This window comes from Homalodisca vitripennis, chromosome 8 (genome assembly GCF_021130785.1).
Source record: "Homalodisca vitripennis isolate AUS2020 chromosome 8, UT_GWSS_2.1, whole genome shotgun sequence".
Classification (NCBI taxonomy): Eukaryota; Metazoa; Arthropoda; class Insecta; order Hemiptera; family Cicadellidae; genus Homalodisca; species Homalodisca vitripennis.
Window position 1 is genome coordinate 15,521,244 of NC_060214.1, and position 18,755 is coordinate 15,539,998.

The 18,755-nt window shown below is 33.1% G+C and overlaps 2 protein-coding genes across 2 annotated transcripts in view; both read left to right on the forward strand.

Moving 5' to 3' along the window:
• Positions 1-18,755, forward strand: part of LOC124368029 (endoplasmic reticulum resident protein 44-like) — a gene marked incomplete at its 5' end in the record, with an annotated part of 55,529 nt that overhangs the window by 25,133 nt on the left and 11,641 nt on the right. Inside the window, 2 exon segments of the mRNA XM_046825301.1 lie at positions 904-1,088; positions 6,852-6,967. Of these exon segments, the coding sequence (XP_046681257.1) occupies positions 904-1,088; positions 6,852-6,967 (301 nt within the window).
• LOC124367079 (endoplasmic reticulum resident protein 44-like) lies at positions 10,570-13,396 on the forward strand (the record flags this gene model as incomplete). The annotated part of the gene is made up of 2 exons (XM_046823719.1): positions 10,570-10,906; positions 12,794-13,396. Coding segments are annotated over 2 exons (675 nt in total), but the record flags the coding sequence as incomplete, so codon positions are not given.

Consider the following 18,755-nt stretch of genomic DNA (forward strand, 5'->3'; position numbering starts at 1 on the left):
TATTAATGTTTCACGATTTGATGGTGTGTGGGGTAAGCCTAGGGCAGGATATTTTTCTTCATTGTTCAGTTACCTCGTAACAAGGTGAAAAATTGTTGGGTTTGTTCACCAAATGTGACAGGAGTAATAAAAAAAGATCAAGAATTGCCTGTTCTCTTTGCCTTAAGGGTTGCCATGTTTTTTTGTTTTTTTTTTTTGTAAGCGTACCATTATTGTAAATATATAAAACAGTGTTAGTAAAAATTTGTAAATAGATGTAACAAAGTGTTAGTAACATTTTGTGAACCACAATTCATAGACTCATTGATTGGAACTCATTTTATGCCTTTGGTGAGTGATTTGTATTTGCTTTTATTTTTCTGAAAATTGGTACTTAACAATTTTATTTTGTTTAGTTATTAAATTATTATTTCTTGCCCTAAGAGCATGAAATTTTAATATGTTATAGCTAATTAAATGCATAATTAAAGTATTTGGACTTCCATCATTAAGTTTTTATCATTTCTTGCAGTTTTAAGACTTTAAAGTTATTTTTTTAACAAAAAATGTATAAACAAAAAACACAATGTAACAAATTTATTATATTGCTCTGATAAACTGTACAGTTCTCTATTTAGTTAGGGAATTTAATTCTGAAAATTTTGGTACCAGAAACATTACAATATCTCTAGTAGAAATTGGAAAAAATAGTTTGTTATAAAAAAAAATTAAACAGTGTGCATGTGGCAGTTTTATGAGACTAAAAAAATGGGCATAGCAGTTTTAAGAGAAATTAATTTTTTCTTCCTGATCAGAGCAGAGGGTTAAGTTATAAATTTCAATCCCTGGCAATGATTAACTAGTCACTAAAACATGTCACTACTATTTAATAAACATTGTGTATTTATAAAATGGTTTTTTCAGGTGATATAGCATCAAGATTCCATATAACCAAGTATCCAACATTAAAAGTGATACGAAACGGACAACCAGCCAAGCGAGAATACAGAGGTCAGCGCTCTACAGAAGCTTTTGTGGACTTCATCAAGAAGCAGCTGGAAGACCCTATCAAGGAATTCCATGACTTGAATGAGCTGAAAAATTTGGATGTAAGTAATCTGTGGAAAACTCGATCAGAGAATTCCATGATTGAAATCAGATGAAAAATTTAGATGTAAGTAATTTTACCTGTGTGATTTGCTCACATTTATGGATAAACAATGCCGGCAGCTGTGGAAGATTCAATCAGAGCATTCCATCATAGGCAGCTTGAGCAAGTGTGTTGTTGGCGATACTTGCAAAAACTTCGTTGAGTTGTTCTGCTACTATCATGGGGTCTGATCAATCAATCAATCAATCAAAGAGAACTTTATTCATATACATCGAGTACAGAATATGTGTCAATATGTATGTAAAAATTTTATCTAGTTTAAAACATGGATAAAGATAAAAATGTCATGTCCAGTTTAAAAATTCCTCGATGGAGTAAAACGTCCTGTCAGCAAGCCATGCACTAAGATTCCTCTTCAACGCTAACTCTCTTGTTATGCTCTTGAGGTGTCTTGGTAGGAGATTGTAAAATTTTGCACCTGCATAAGATGGCTTCTTGGTAGTCATGGTGAGTCGATGAGGTTGTAAGACGAAGTCTGTCACATTGCGGGTTCCATATGAATGAATTTCGCCCAGTCTATTGTAATCAGTGTTAAATACATGTAGAATGGTTTGTTGTATGTAAAGAGCCACCACTGTCTGAATTCCAAGGTCTTTGAAAGCACTTCTGCACGAGTCAAGATGATTTAGACCTGCCAATATTCTTACCGCTTTCTTTTGAAGTTTTAGAACTTTAGTCATATTTCCTATACTTGACCCTCCCCATATTATCAAACCATACCTCACAACAGACTCAAATAGGGCAAAATATGCGACCCTGGCCATTGACAGATCTGCAACAGACCTTATTCTTTTTACAACATACAGGGCAGTACTCAGTTTCCTGCACACCATGTCCACATGAGGGGTCCAGGACAGATGTTGGTCAATGATCACTCCCAGGTATTTGGTCTCGTCCTCTACTTCCACCATTGGCAACCCCTCGGTTAAGTTTGCAGCTCATGTAAACAGGATTTGTTTAGTTTTGCTGTCATTTAGTGCAAGATCGTTCTCCTGACAATATTGTTTTGCCATATTGAAAGCAATGAAGGCCTGACAATCTAAATCATTAGGGCCTTTTTCAACAAGTATAAGAGCTGTGTCATCAGCGTACATTGTGGTGTGGGCTTGCTCCTTTAGGTAATCTGGGAGGTCATTTGTTACCAATACATACAAGACTGGACCCAGTACTGAGCCTTGAGGGACCCCTCTTGTTATATTGAGGGGTTTTGACCTAGCATGGTAAACTGTGTTATTAGCTGTATATTTCAGCTCTACTAGTTGAGTCCTGTTCTTCAAATAACTATTGAACCAGTTTATTGCATTGCCTTGGATTCCTAAAGTCATCAGCTTAGTAAGAAGTAAATTATGTCCCAGTGTGTCGAAAGCTTTACTTAGATCCAAGAAAATAGCAGATGCTATTTTTCCAGTTTCAATTTGGTCAACTACATTCTCAAAGAAGTCAGTGATAGCTGTGGTTGTAGATTTAGAGGATAAAAATCCGTGCTGATGTTTACTGAGCAAATTATTGTCCATGAGGTGGGTTATTAATCTTGTTAAAACAATTTTTTCAAATATCTTGGAGATGGTTGATACAAGAGATCTTGGTCTAAAGTGGCCAGCTTCTGTGCTTTGTGGTTTTTTCTTAATAGGGATTGTTTTGGCAATCTTGAGGTCAGCTGGAAAAATACCCTGAGTTAAGGACTTGTTCATAATATCAGTCAGAGGCAGTGTAATTTCATCAACACAGTGCTTAAGTAAGATAGATGAGGCATCATCTATGCCTGCTGATGGCTTTGATTTCATTGCTATGATGGTTTTCTTAACTTCTGCCTGTGTAGTGCTATGAATAACAAATTCAGGTGCATTGGTAGTGCATTGAGGCTTCCTTGAGATATCTGAAGTTTGACCTGCTTCTTTTATACCTGATGTCAGTATACCATCGTTTTTAAGTTTTATTGGTTCATTTGTACACTTATTTTTGCACCTCTCTTGATTTATAACATTCCATATAGCTCTGCTTTTGTTGTCAGCATCGTTAATGAACTTGGATGTCAGATATTTTCTTTGGGCCTTGAGGTGAAGGTCATAGGTCCTCTTTCTTTCTGTTGCAGTAGCTTTGTTTTCTTCTGTACCAGTTAGCAGGTATTCTTCTTGAGCTATAAGAAATTGTTCACATTTGTATTTTGTTTCTTGGTCATATTTAATCTGTTGTTTGTTTTCTTAATGCGGGTATAAGTATAAGGGCATGCCAAGTCCATGTTGTATGTCATGATTTATAAAAATTTATTATAGGAGAGTTCTGCTGATGTAGAGCCAAGTACGTCATTCCATCCTTCTTTTTCAACAGATTATTAAGAAGTGCCAGGTTTTATCAATGAGATGTCTGTTGTGTATAATTTGGTCAGGTATATAGTTTTTAGAGTTTTTTAGTTTCACAAGTTGTCCTGTATGGTTAGAGATAAAGATGTTGATAACAGTAACTATTGGTTCACAAGGAAGCTGATTAGAGCTGACCATATCTATGGAAGTTGCACTGTGTGGGGTAACTCGTGTAGGAGGTAGGTTAAGTCTTGTGATGTTGTGAGACTTAAGTGTGTCTTGGAGTTTTTTGTTGTTTCCGCTGGTCTAAAGACAGTCAATATTGATGTCACCCATAATTACAGTTGGGCTATTCCATGTACATATAGAGTCAAGGGTGGTTGATAAAATTTCTAATGCTTCGTCAAAATTGTTATTTGGTCTGTAGATTCCAACAATGTAGATAGAAGTTTTTTTTTTAATGTTAATTTTATTGCAGACAGCTTATAGACAAGTTCTTGACTGTATTTATTTCCTCCCAGACCGGTTGCATAGTTTTTAATATCATCTTTTACCAAAATTGCTCCCCCCCTTTTTGGTGGTGTACTTGACAAAAACTTTCAATGAGTGTGTAGCCCTGTAGGTAAGTGGTTTCTAAATTTGTCTTTTTGAGCCCATGTTCTGTGACGATTACAATGTCTGGATTAGTAGTGCTGAGGAAGTGGTTCATTATGTCAATTTTATTGGACAACTGGTCAGCATTTTGATGAAAGATTGTTAATTCTGCATTTTCTCTTGTGGAGATGGAGTTTTGAGTTTGTTGTCTTGCTCTCTGTAATGAAAACTTTTAGATGTAAGTAACCTTATCTGTGTGATTTTATGCACATTTATGGATAAGTAATAAAAAAATAATTAGGTGAATGAATGTTAATTAGGTTAAATACTTCAATGCAACTGTCATTGTTAGTAAAAAATAAAATTAACAATTGTTAGTTTTAAACAATTAATACTGATGTTATCAGAAAACAGAAAAAGATGTCAGAAACTATTACAATATCTTTTAGAAATGTATAACGTCAGTTTATAATAATCTCATGTCTTTCACATTTACAATAATAATGTTTCCACAAGAGTACATATAGTTGTTTATAAAGTTAAAATGTAAGGTGCCTTAAATAAATTAAGTAAACGTAAAATAAGTCTGTAAAATAAAAGTACAGAATCTGCCAATAAAAATGTGTTTAACTTTCAGTTCATGTAAAATGTTGGTAAAAATGTTATATATTCAAAAGAAGTAATACATTCTTTAATAGTTGTTGAATATTATGAATCTATCTATATAAAAATGAATGTTTGTACGTATGTCCTTTATAGAATTAGAAACTATGTGACCGATCATTATCAAAATTTGTGTGTATATGTATTTTTCCACGGAGAAGGTTTATATGCTATGCCCATTGGTGTAACTCGACACCAGGCGGCGCTGCAAAATATAAAAGTTATCAAAGCACCTGCACATTATAAACTGCAATTACAAGAGAGCTACGTATATTAAATAGCCAAACATTATTTGAAGGCGCTGTTTTTATATTTGTCTTTAAAATAAATTTCTGGTTGAACTTTAAGCTTGAGTGTTAGACCACTTTAATGTACATGTACAATGGCTATAAACATACACTTTTGACAGACTTTCTTGACTTCCTTGGCAAAAAGGTAAACTCTACATCAGCGTTGGAAATATAATTGAACCAGCACTTGAACCAGAAGTGCTCATATACGGACAAAACTTATGAAAAGCGTGCGAAGCCGCGGGAAACAGCTAGTATTTTATATTTTTTATGTGCAGAATTTAAAATATTGTATTCTTTGGGAAGTGTTGATTAAATCTTTTGGTCTTGGTGATGGTATGATTATTTTAAGAATAACAATATGTTTATTATCATAAACTTTACAAAAGCATTATCACAAATCATGTATAAGACAAATGTAAAAACTAGCAGAAGTTATAAAAATATTTTTTGTCCAGATAGACAAGTTTGGTAGCCAAAACATGGCGTTGCTAAAGAAGTTATGTCACAAAGGAAGTATTATTTTAATTTTAAATAACTAAATAGATGTATAACAGGTATATAACAAATCAATAAGTAACCGTAACAAGTAAAATAGCCTAAAAAATACAATAATAGGAATATATTATAACAATGATACATTGTGATTATTGAAAAATATTGAAAAAAATAGTTTGTGTGGTAATGTATATGGCATTAACATTTAAAATCCAAGAAGAAGAAGAAGAAGAAGAAGAAAAAGTGCTTTATTTGTACAATAAACAAAAACAAAATATTACCCTCAATAATCTTAATAGGTACTAGCTTTAGCTCACTAAAAAAATAAGTATTTATTTATCCTAAGTAAGGAACAAAAATGTGCACTAAATACAATGGTCATTTCGACCGTCTGTCTGGTTGGCACTTCTGTACACTTCTTATAACTACAATTAATACAAAAAATGTAATTAACCAAAACTATAGATACTTTAAGTTTGGCGATTCAAATAAGGTTCAAAATATCGGAAAAAAAGAAAAGGAAAATGTAATATTTCACGCGCGCGCGCCACACACACACACACACACACACACACACCACACACACACACAATAATATAATATTTGTTTTTATTTTATTTTGGGATCCTTACAACTGTCATATAAAAGTTTTTCATCTATATTTCAATATTTAAAAATTAAATTCATAGACTAAATCCCACCGCATTTTCCACGCATCTCTCATATATTTTCCAAATTGAAGCCAATCCTTTCCATTAAGGTAGTCAAAAAATTGTTTTTCGCTTAGCACGTTACTCCCAAACCATTTTCTCCGAATCGTTGCCAGAATAGGACAAATACTCACAAAGTCTCATACTCATTCTGGTTACACAAAGAACATACGTGATTTTTATCAGGAATCCAAGGTTTGTAATTTAAATCAACCAGGCCTGCCCGCGCCTAAAAAATACAATAACAGGAATATATTATAACAATGATACATTGTGATTATTGAAAAATATTGAAAAAAAAATAGTTTGTGTGGATAAAATGTATATGGCATTAACATTTAAAATCCAACCATTTAACTAAATAAGTTATATCTAGAAACTAACAGCACCATAGTCAAGACTAAAATGGATTGACTAAATGCCGGGAACAATTTTTTTGTTTAACTTCATTCTATTTTAAGCACTGATATTTATGTTTTAAGCATGCTAGTACACATTTAATTCATGGAGTAGACAGAACTGACTGCGCTGATGAGTTGGCCACGTACATTTGTCCACTGCGCGACCAAGGCCCATTTCACGTCTGAGTAATATATTACTATTGTTGTTGTTGACACTCATTGATCATGAACTCCACCTGTTACAGTCCAAGAAGAGGATAATCATTGGCTTCTTCGATAGAAAAGATGTCCCCGAGTACACGACGTTCAGGAGAGTAGCCACAAATCTTAAAGACGATTGTCAGTTCCACGTCGGGTTCGGGTAAATAGTCCTAATTACTTTATTATAACAGTTACGTAATATTGTGTAGAAGTACTTTTATCGTTCTGTTCTTTATTCTTAACTCCTGTACCTAACTATATAGTACTATGGAAATGGTTAGTCTGGGTTTATGAAAAGCTTACGATATTTGAGGTGATTTTAACAAATTAACCTCGTTGTATGGTTGTGTCTAATTGTATGACAATGTCTAATTTGGCTTCTAAAATCATTATGCTCTAAAATGTCTTTTATTTGATAATTTACAGTACAGTAGAACCTCGATAGTTCGACACTTTGTGGACTAACGGGGGTGTCGAACTATCAAGATGTCGAACTATAGGGAGTATATAGATTTTAACACAAGGAATATTAAAAAGGCGAGTTTATGTTAAGATGGACTGTAATTTAATTAACAATGTACAACTAAACAAATATTAAACTGATGAAACAAAATGTATCAACTTACATTGTTTTACAGTGCTGTACTTCTTCCTCTTAAAATAGTTAATGATTAAATGAATAAATGTAAAAATAAACAAACTCAATTCATAATATAGGCTAGATAAAAAACAAAATGTATATACAAAAATAAATTAATATGGGACAACTATAACTTGTAACATGGTTACATCATGTTTTACTTTTTACAACGCAAAATAGTTTGTGATTTTTAATTGTTTTTCACTTTGGTTTCTTCGCCGAGCCGCCTCGTCACGTAATCGTCGAAGAAACAAAATGTCCATTCCAGTCGTCCCTTGTTCCTGTAAATACTGGATCGCTCCCTCGAAGAATTTTACACCTTCGCTGTGTGTCAGTTTTGATTTTTGAGTGGTATCTTCGTCGTCTTCTGACTCTTCTTCACTATCCTCTCTTGATTTTAAAGCATCAACTATTTCTTCCTCTGAAGTTGGTCCGCTTTCTTCATCTTGTTCCATCCACTCGAAAACATCTGTAGGTGAAGCTTCTTCACAACCTGGGATTTTTTCCATTAAAGTGGCTAGCTCGTCATCTTTAATTTCTTCGTGTAACTCATTTCCCTGGTGGTCCAAGAGCTTCCTCCAAGAACGCACGAGCGTTAGGGGATTGAGTTCATCCCATGCCTGGGAAATCCAGCCAACAACATCCAGCATATCAATTTTTTTTAACTTATCCACTAATTCGACTCCTTCATCTAGGGCTTGAATGAGACATGAAAGGAGTTTCTTCCTATACAACTTCTTAAGCGTTACCAAAACTCCTTGGTCCATAGGCTGGCAAAGGGAGGTTACGTTAGGGGGCAAGAACATAGCTTTAATTTCTCCGTCTTGAATGACATCTACAACCGGGTGCGTTGTTGCGTTGTCGAGGATCAAGAGTGCTTTCATTGGAAGGTTCTGGGACTTTAGATGCTTCTTAATTTCGGGCACAAACTGTTTGTGAAACCATTCGTTAAAAATGCTCTCTGACATCCAAGCATTTGATTGGTGTCTGTAAAAAACGGGGAGGTCAAAATGGTCACCATTCATTTTAATATTTTTGAAGGCTCTAGGTTTCCTGGCCTTTCCTATCAGAGCCAATTTTAATTTATGAGTTCCTGTTGCGTTACTGCAAGCCAACACAGTAACTCTGTCCTTACTTTTTTTATATCCTGCTGCAGCTTTCTCTTGTTTGAGAGCCAAACTTTTTGTTGGGAGCATTCTAAAATTCAGACCAGTTTCATCACAGTTATAGATTTGCTCTCCACTAAGGCCTAATTCTTCAATCAAAGCTTGAAATTTCATTTTAAAATCATGTGAACTATCGAGATTTGCTGACAGTTTTTCTCCACAAATGCTCAATTGTTTAATACCATACCTCTCTTTCCATCTGTCCAGCCATCCAGAGCTTGCTGTGAATTCAGGCTCTCCCTCTTCTTTAAAGTTTTGATAAAATTTCAAGGCCTTTTCCTGTAAAATCGGTCCTGAGATCGGTGTCCCTTTCTCCCTCTGAATCCTAAACCACTGGAAAAGAGCTTCACTTACTTGTTCATACTCAGACCTCTTCATACTCCTCCTCTTGTCTAACGATTCTGAACACACTCTTTTCACACACCAAGACTCAATTTCATTTCTAGACTTCCTCCATCCAATCACTGTTGACCGACCAACGTTCAAATCACTCGCCACTTTCTGTACACTTTTTCACCTTTGTCAATCCTTTTTAGAGCATCTAATTTCATTTCCATCGTAACAAAGCACCTTTTACGTTTTTTATCTGACATTTTAAAAAACAAACAAATTACAAAGCAGTTCAGTAACACCAACTACGTATGTCTAACGATCGTAAAACAGTAACGTATCACGAAAGGAACAAAAACGCGTCTTAACTCCCGCAGCGTCACGAGCGAACTGAGTTGACGACTAAGAATAGCGGGTGAGTCAGAGGGGGAGGGGGAGGAGGATGCGCTATACAAAGGGCAGTGGCGCGCGTTCACGGCAACAATGGCGGGCCCGTCAAGGACACCACTTGTCCCTGCTGTCACGTTATGTTGGTCACGGCTGGTGTCGAATGATACGGACTGTCGAACTATCGAGTGTCGAATTAACGAGGTTCTACTGTATAAATAAACAGGAAAAAACTGTACCCAGTTTTTAGTATGAAATTAATTTAAATTTTACACAGCTAAATATTTAAAAAATAAAAAAATTCATATTGCAATTTTATAGTGTTAAATATTTTGACTGTAAGATGTTATGTACTTTAATGCTTAGCAAGCTCTCTTGTATGAACTACAACATTCTCTTGTTCACCGTAATGTGCAACAGTAAACAATTAAATAAAACTAAAAGCAAAACAATTCATTGAAACAAATACTGCAATAATTAAGAAAGCAATATAAAACCTGGTTAGCCGTGTAGATAATAACAGCAGATATATCACAGCTGCGTACAAAGCAGTTTAAATGGAGCGGTAAAAGTAAATATTTGTTGTTCTTCTTACATTAAATATAACTTTTACTTCACGTTTGTCCATCCTAAGTGCTAAAAAAATTGGTGTTGACGGTTCAGAAAAGAAGGATAAATTCACAATTACACAACACAATTGCCTGACAGCTGCAATGACTACACAGCTGGAGTGACATGATAACTACAGCTGTTACATAATGTAAAAAAATGTAGATGACTTGTATTGCAACATGACCATATAAATATGTATGACAAAAGGTAATAGGATGGATATACATAAGCTTATACATAAGAAGATAATAATTTTACGGTATTTTGTGACTCATAAACATTTAAAAAATCGCACTATCCCACTTGGGAAGACTAAGTGGGCTACGTATATCTTGCGTCTTCTTGGATAACAAACTTTCTGGGCTGTAAATGTAGCCCTTTTATCCTAAAAGGGTTAAGCCAAGAAGTAATTTCTAAAACAGATTTATGGATTGTTAAAATATTTGGTAATTTTCTACTAAATATCAATAAAGATGTATAAAGTAATTAGTTATATAGATGAAAATACAATTGTGTTTGAAATGGGTGGTACTATATAATTATATTTACAGTGTTTTGAATCATTTTAAAGTGTAGTGATCCAGGTATTTTCTGGAGTGAGTGGTTGAGTGATCTATTAACCATCTATTCCGGGTAAGAATTAAGTACATCCACTTTATTATTTTTAGAGATTTGGTTAAATATGAACTGGTGGAAGCCAATTACAATGCTAAGGTAGTGTACCATCCGGATGATACGTCCCACGAAGGCGAAGAGGAATATAAAGGAAACCTAATGAATTTCACGGAAATGCTTTTGTGGGGGAACAAGTGTTGTATTCCGCTCGTGCGCCAAATAACGTTCGAGAATGCCGAAGAACTGACAGAAGAAGGCCTTCCACTGATGATCCTGTTCCACAGATCTCGAGACGTCAACGTCGTCAAAAGGTTCAAGATTTCGTGTTCGCAAATCCGAGCAGAGCGCAGTGAGTAGCCTCTTTTATTTCTGTTATTGTGTGTGTTGTAAAAGTTTCTTTCATCTGATTTGGGCTGTGTTGGTTGAAATATTTAAATTAATATTGGTAACAGAAAATCTTTCTGAGATTGAGGCTATACTTTTTTATTCAGATTGGATAGTCCAGTAAGTTAGATGGGTTTTTTAATATTTACAAGCCCAATGCCTATTGACAATAATTGTGATTTGAGTTTTTGAGTGTGCATGCATAACTTTAGTTCCCGTTTAATTTCCAAAATTCGAGGGATAACATTTCAAAGTCATGGTATTACCCAATTTTAAACGTATTCAAAACTTTAACAATAGTGTTCAACAATATTTAAGAACAATACTTTGCACTGTAAATGACACTGCAACCATTCACCCCAACAAACAAAGTTCAATTACTCGGGTGGCTGTTTTCTAAAAGAAAAATATATTTACATACCAATCCAGTCAGTAAAAAAAAAAAAGGAGGACAGAGTGTATTATGCTCAGTTTTCCAAATAAATCAAAATGAAGTATACGAGTATAATCATGTAGAAATAAAGAAAAATTATGCATACGATAAAATAAAACTGAAATTTAATATTAGCATCCAGTTTAACCCTTTTACTGCTGCGTATGCAGGTTTCTCATTGATATAGAAATCACTAAACAGAAAAACTCCAGGTCAGTAAAAACAATTTTTTTTAGACAAAATGATTATTTAATCAGAATGTTACCCTTTATTCAAAAAGTAACACATCATAATCCCTGTAATAATATTTATGATAATTCAATGCACTTATGGCATAGTGTATGCTGTGTCAAATATGTAGAGTTGTAACTTATTTATTACTTGAAGGTCAAGTCTTGGGTGAATTAATCTGATGAGTTTTAATCACAATTTTCTGACTTATGCAGTCGAATCTTTATGTTTATTATTAGTAAAACAGAACTTTGACCCGATTTTATCTGTAAATAATCATATTCACAACACTCGATTAAATAGATAGGTTGAAACACATCATTTAGATTTTTTTAAGAAAAAAACTAAATATATGGGAACAAAGTTTTTGTATATGCTACCAAGGCATATTTTACTGGAAAATAATTTATGTAAATTCAAATCTAAAGCGAAAGATTATTTAATAAATTTATCTCTTTATTCGCTAGATGAATATTTTCTCAGCTAGAAGTAAGCAATTCTGACCTAACTGTTGTAAGGAATCTAGGAGGGGCCATTCTATGTTTGGTATAACATAATATATTTTAATATAAATAAAATCTATATTAAAGTCCTATCTAGTATTAAGTCTTGACCATTTGTAATTTGACGCTATTTATTGTACCTTTGTACATAATATGAATAAAGAATGTTTGAATCTTGAATCCTTCATCACGAGGGAGGTCTGGTTTGTTTTGGAAGAATCATCAAAATTTCAACCAATATGAGAATTAACCGTTTCAGCCCAGATAATAAAGTAAGAATTTAACACTCTGTAGGAGTGCGCTTGCATCCATATAGCTGCACTAGGCATAAATAAGTGTTGTCATTCAGTCTGAACTATCAGACTAGTGGTTCAGAATCCATATTAAACTGACCTGACTTAGTACTACACAGGGACTATTCTTCAAATCAATCATTTGTTTTGGGCATTTCTAACTAAAAGAGCCTTCTTAAAATCATGTTTCTGTCTGTATTCAATAACTCTTGGTCCTAGAGACATGAAACTTGGTACATGTTTATTCTCGAACTAAGGAAGAATCCTATTGGTTTTGGGTCAATAGCTCAAAGGGCTACTCAGGTGTATCAATTAATTTAATTTTTATTATGACCTAATGGAGTTTCTCTTTTAAGATAAGTTCTAAATCTGGCATATCTGTCTACTTGCAGGTAGAATAAACTTCTTGTACGGTGACGGTGACTTGTTCTCCCATCCGTTGTCGCACCTGGGGAAGACTGTGGCGGACCTGCCTGTGCTGGCCATCGACAGTTTCCAGCACATGTACCTGTTTCCGGACATGGAGAAGCTGGACGATCCGGACGCACTGGAACAGTTCATCGAGGACCTCTACACGGGCAAGCTGCACCGGGTGTACCACTACGGGGAGGAGGTTGTGCCCTCCACCACCACCACCAAGGACAACCTCACGTCTCGGGTACCTAAATCAGTCTTTGTAAATCTGCAGCCGTCACAGCACCGGTACACGCTGCTACGCGACGAGTTATAGGTTCTCATTCATTAACATTAACATAGAGTACAATTGGATCTCTGTTGTAGTTTTACACCAGAACGTATGTCAATAGTTTCAAAAATTATATACATATGTTTTTAATAATTTTATGTGAATAGTTAAATATTTAAAACAGAAACTGTTAGTATAATTTACAATTTATTGGTTGTAAAGAATATGTGAGTTTAAAGATAGAAAAAGGAACAAGGAAAGAGTGTGTTGTGTTTCTGCCTTTTTGAATTGTAAAACAACTCAGTTAAATGTATAACATATTATGAAGAAAATGATATATATATATATATATATATATATATATATATATAAATTATGAAATGGTCTAATGAAATGTTGTATTGATATGAATCGTAATTTCAAATCTAGCTTTATAAAAAGTGATAAATAAAAGCAATTATATATTTTTTATTTATTATGTAAAATATATGAAAATTATTAATGATTATTATAAGTTATTGGATGTGGTTAGGAGGGAGGGGGGTTCGAGTTAAGAAGTAAAGATTTTTTCCCTCCAAGCACTATTAAATTATATTAATTCACAACATGCCATATTTTATTTGGTAAACACAACCAATGGCTGATTTTCAACTAGCAATTACAAATATTAATTTTTATTTTGGGTAATTGTATTAGTATTTTTATTAATTACATATTGTTGTATAAAAATTAATGAGTATTTAAATAATTTATTTGTGAATTTGTCTAATCATGAAACCTTTGATCTTAAAAAGCCTAAAATTTAATTATATTGGAAAGAGTTGTTATTACTAGTTTACCATTATTTCCAATTGCTCCAAGAATCTTCTATGGCTAATTTCTAAAATATAATGTACAAACAGGATATTTTCTGAACTCATATCTTTCAGGTATATTCTGACTGCAGCGTGTCAAATTAAAACTTCTCTAAGCATACTTGCAAATCAGCACATCGGGTGGTACCAAAGTTTGATAACTTCAAATTATTTATTGTATGACCGTTAATGTTCTCCCTGGCAATCACCATAAATTACCAATCTGGAAACCGGGTGCTAAAATCCAATCATCATGATCTGATTTATATATGTATATAATACATAAGACGTAGCTGAAATGTAAGTGTACTGAGGCTTTCATGTCCGGAAGGATTATTTTTCTTCATGTTGGCTACACTGCCATGTAGTCTGATTCCTCCCCTCTGCAACGAGACCGGTTCGAGATCAGTACATAGAGAACTGTCGATACGACTACACGTTTCATGAAAAATGAACACGGTTTCAATTATTATCCCGTTTGGACACTTTTGAAGGGATAAACTCTGATTGAAGTTTATAATGAGTTAAAAACTGTATAAAAGACAGAGTTCTACAAAGAACTTTATTGACTTCCAAAAAACAAACTTTAATCAATATTGACAGTTCAAAACCAATTTTCAAAGACTTTAATATCAACATGTTATTTTAAATTGTATTGACAATTGTACTGCCTTTGGCTTATTCAATTAAAAGCTATTCTCTGCTCATAGTTCAGGGCAAGCCTATATGTTGACATTATATTAATAACTTTGATAAGCTTGCTTCTGTAATGGTTCTACTTATTATCCACCTTCTTAAAAAAGAATTCCTTAAGTAGTTGAAGAGTACTCTCTGATTATAAACTAGTGTAATGAAGCCTTCTAACTAATATATTTTAATAGTTTTTTAAAGATGTTAAAGCTAATAGTATTATTACAGGTATCTACCTTAATTAAGTATTAAAACCATTGCCACTTCTTGTAACAATAATGAGAAAACAGTTTTATTAGTAATATTCTTCAAACATTTAAACACCACCTCTTGGAAATGATGTGCTATTTCTTAAATACAAGTCCTTGATCACTATGGAATCAATATTTGGTTACTTGTACGAGTTGTTTGTATTACAATGTATTAATGATCTGATTCAACATTTATTGTGTGTGTGTTTTATTATTTGTATTTTGTTATTTCTGTGGGTTTTTTTAGTTCTTTAGTGATTTATGTTAGGCATAGAAAAAAACAATTCAATTGTTATAGATCAACTACGTTGATGATAAAATTATTGGATAAAACATACCTTCTTGTACAGTTCAAGCTTAAAATCATTTAGCTTGTCAAAATTGTTATCTAGTTGCATTCAAAAACCGGGAGGCCTTTACGCGCACGCAGAAAATTGCTGGATCAAGTTAACGTCACTACTATTAACTGCGTTATCAGCTGGGCAGTGATCTATTGTTTGCATGAATTCATTTCAATATGCAATAGACAAAATTCTTTATTTGCGTATTCTTATACGTAAATAAGATGCTTGTTGAAGATTTTTGTCTTCGCAGATTCTTTTTAACTGTTCAGGTTGAACAGCCTGGCTCCTGCGTAACACGGTTTCTTCTCGTAGAGGGATGTGTGGTGAATCGGCATTGCAAAAATTTGTGTTGTTCCTAGTGCTGTATTGGTGAGCATATCCTATTCTCTGGTGATTCGTGTCTATTGCATATTTGACTACTTCAAGAATATAAAGTGATGTGACAGTCAGTATTAAGTTCTTGGAACGCACTTCGACAAGAGTCATATTGGTTTTAGCCTAATAAAGTTCTCACTGCTTTCTCTATAGTACCAAAACTTGACTCACATTCCTGGCAGAGGAGTTTCCCCACACTATAAGTCCATACCGAATATGTGACTCAAATTGCGAGTGGTGTAATACTTTTTGGTTTCAAGGTCACAGGAGTTAAAAAAAATATTCTTTTGACTGCATACAGGCTGGTAATTAATTTTTCTAGTTAAAAACACAGTGGGAATTGAATTGCTGTTTCTTATTGGCTACGTTGGTTTGGTCTGCGTTCTCAAATAATTGTAAATTTCATATTCCTCCAATGTGCTTCGTTTTTCGTATTTTATAACATAAATGTAGTACTTCCTCCGTTGTATTCATTGAATGATAATAATAATCAATGCAGCGTCGATTGATTGTGGATTGCTGTTTGGTTTTCATTGTGTCAGACATTATGTTCATCGTATCACTCGGAAATAATCTACCAGTTTAGTCTACACAGGAACAAGGGCGGTATTAAAATTTTATACACACAGTTTATGAAATGTATGGTATGTCCTCGGCTTCATAAAATATTAGAAATACAATTTCTGGTTATATACGTCAGTTCAATTCCATTTTTCTTGTTTATTAAACTTTTTTGTTTCATTACTAAAGTCAACAATACTGATTTGGAAGCGTGTTGTTAAAATTTTGTTGTTGAAAATGAATTCATTCTGATTTAAAATTTGTTTTAGCAGATACACCGATTCGTCAATAGCTCAAATTTGCGTGAATTGCTTGTGAAACTGGTCTGGTACATTAGTGTAAAGGTTAAATCTTATTAGCCATATAATAAGAGGCCACTGATGTGTAATTAACTAGTGGCCTTATTAGAACATCTTGCTTGTGGACTTTTGGTAAAATTCCAATTTTTTTACCATCTGATCTTTATGTTGAAACGCGTAAGCGATTTCATACTTGGACTGTACGACAAGGTGTGTTTTAGCCAATATTTTTTTGAATTTTCAGTCTGGATGGGGCTTCTTGCAATATTTTAAAATTGTAAATTTTTCAACTGTTTTGTAATATAATGTTTTGACTGTAATTTTATTGATGTCACAAATTTTTATTTAATTTTATCTTTTAGAGAGATGTGCAAGCAAAAGAAAATTTCTCCTCATTTTAAGTATTTAAATACTGAAAAATTGAGCCAACTTTTGGTGCAGGGAACAAGATTAGGTAAAACACAGCAAAATAACAAAAATCAGACTTTTGTTATCAGATATTAAATTCAAATAGATCTTATTTTATATTAAGATTATTTGGAGTGTTTCACTGTTTCATTTGGTGTATTATTTATTGAATTATAACGGTTCTAACCTACAATGCTATAACTGACAAAAGAGGGATTGATCAGGACAAACTGTTCACGCATGTAATAATTATTGTGAATTACTGAGTGACATGTTCTTAGATATATTTTAAGTTGTCAAGTAACTGAAATGTTAAAAATTTTAATTTTAGTTTTTGGACAAACATTTTTAATTTACGTTGGCTATAAAAATGTAATTCAAGAGCCGACTGTAGTGAAATGACTTAAATTGTTACCCCAAAAGAATAGTTTCAAAGCTCAAAACCCTTTCACACCCTTATTCATGGATGTAGAATTATGGTAATGTCTCATTTTGAGATGTGATTAATACATATACATACGTTTTATGGTTTTTCTTGTTTTGTGGATATGTTTTAAATATTTCAATGATTGAAGTTTGAAATTTTTTTGGAATGATGAAATGGAATTGAAAAAATAAAAATATTAATTATTATTATATATTTCAATTGAGACATTTCTCGTAGTCCTTCACCCAATTATAAAGGTGTAACAGTATTTTAAGTTAACATTGTTCTTATGGACAGTAAAGATGTCTACTAGTACAGCCGGCACAATTTAGTAGACTAAAATAATAAAAATACTATTGAAATTTAGTTTTTTTAATGAAGTCTTTCAGATTTTTTTGACAAAATACTATTAGGTATTTTATACAAAAATAGCTTACTTTACATTTGAATCACACTTTATCCATACTCATAGCCAGCTTTTCAATGCTGCCAACAAGAATTGTATCCAAACCAACATATACCACTTTGTGTTTCTGGTAAAAAAAACTTAATTTGATAGAATTCAGTTTGATAAAAACAGTCGGCTACATCATTGTAATTGCATAACGTCTTAAATTCTGTGTTCATATTTTTTATCATGTATTATTAATTTAACATGTATTAAATTGACTTGTCATCTTGTAGTCATACTGTATTTTAATTAATTATTTCTGTAGACGTGCTTTGCAGAGCACAAATGCTTGTTACTTGAATGACCAAGTTTGTACAGTGTTGTACACGTTGATGGAGGGATTCCACAGGTAAAGCAGGCCATAGCTGATTGGTCGACAGATGCCAGGATGTTGTCAGTGTGAGGTGAGAAATGGTGTGACAACAGTCTCGTGTTGTGGGTGGCGAGCAGGGGCAGGTTCCATCGTGATTGCTTGCATGGTGTTTCTCAACTTTGGTTAAAACCATAACAGTTCATTGTGTAGTCTTATAAAATACCACGAAAAAATATAATTAGTCCTGTTGCCTTCGTACTAAAGGATTAATGAATATCTAAAACTGTTTTATATTCTTTTGAATATTAAAAAATTCTCCTTGTTATAATGAATATTTAAAAATCATATTTATTTAATTATTGATGATTTTTTTGCCCAAACAGTTTTGTTTGAATCGGTTTAAGAATTAATAAATAGAAATAGATTTTGGATTCACTTCCAATGTAAAGAATGAAAAAGAAAATATGTGTTACAAAATATATATTATTTGTTTTATCAAGGCATAATTTTTTGTGGTAAAGACATAAAAATGGTTTATTACATCCTATCATAAAGAAGGTTTGTAAAATCTTTGTAAATTCTAACGCAATGTTCAAATTTTGTTAATCCAGCCTGTTTTTATTTTTGTTAGCATTAAATTATTCTTCTGTTAACCCACAGTTTAACTATGTAATGAATGTTATTTTATCTTATACT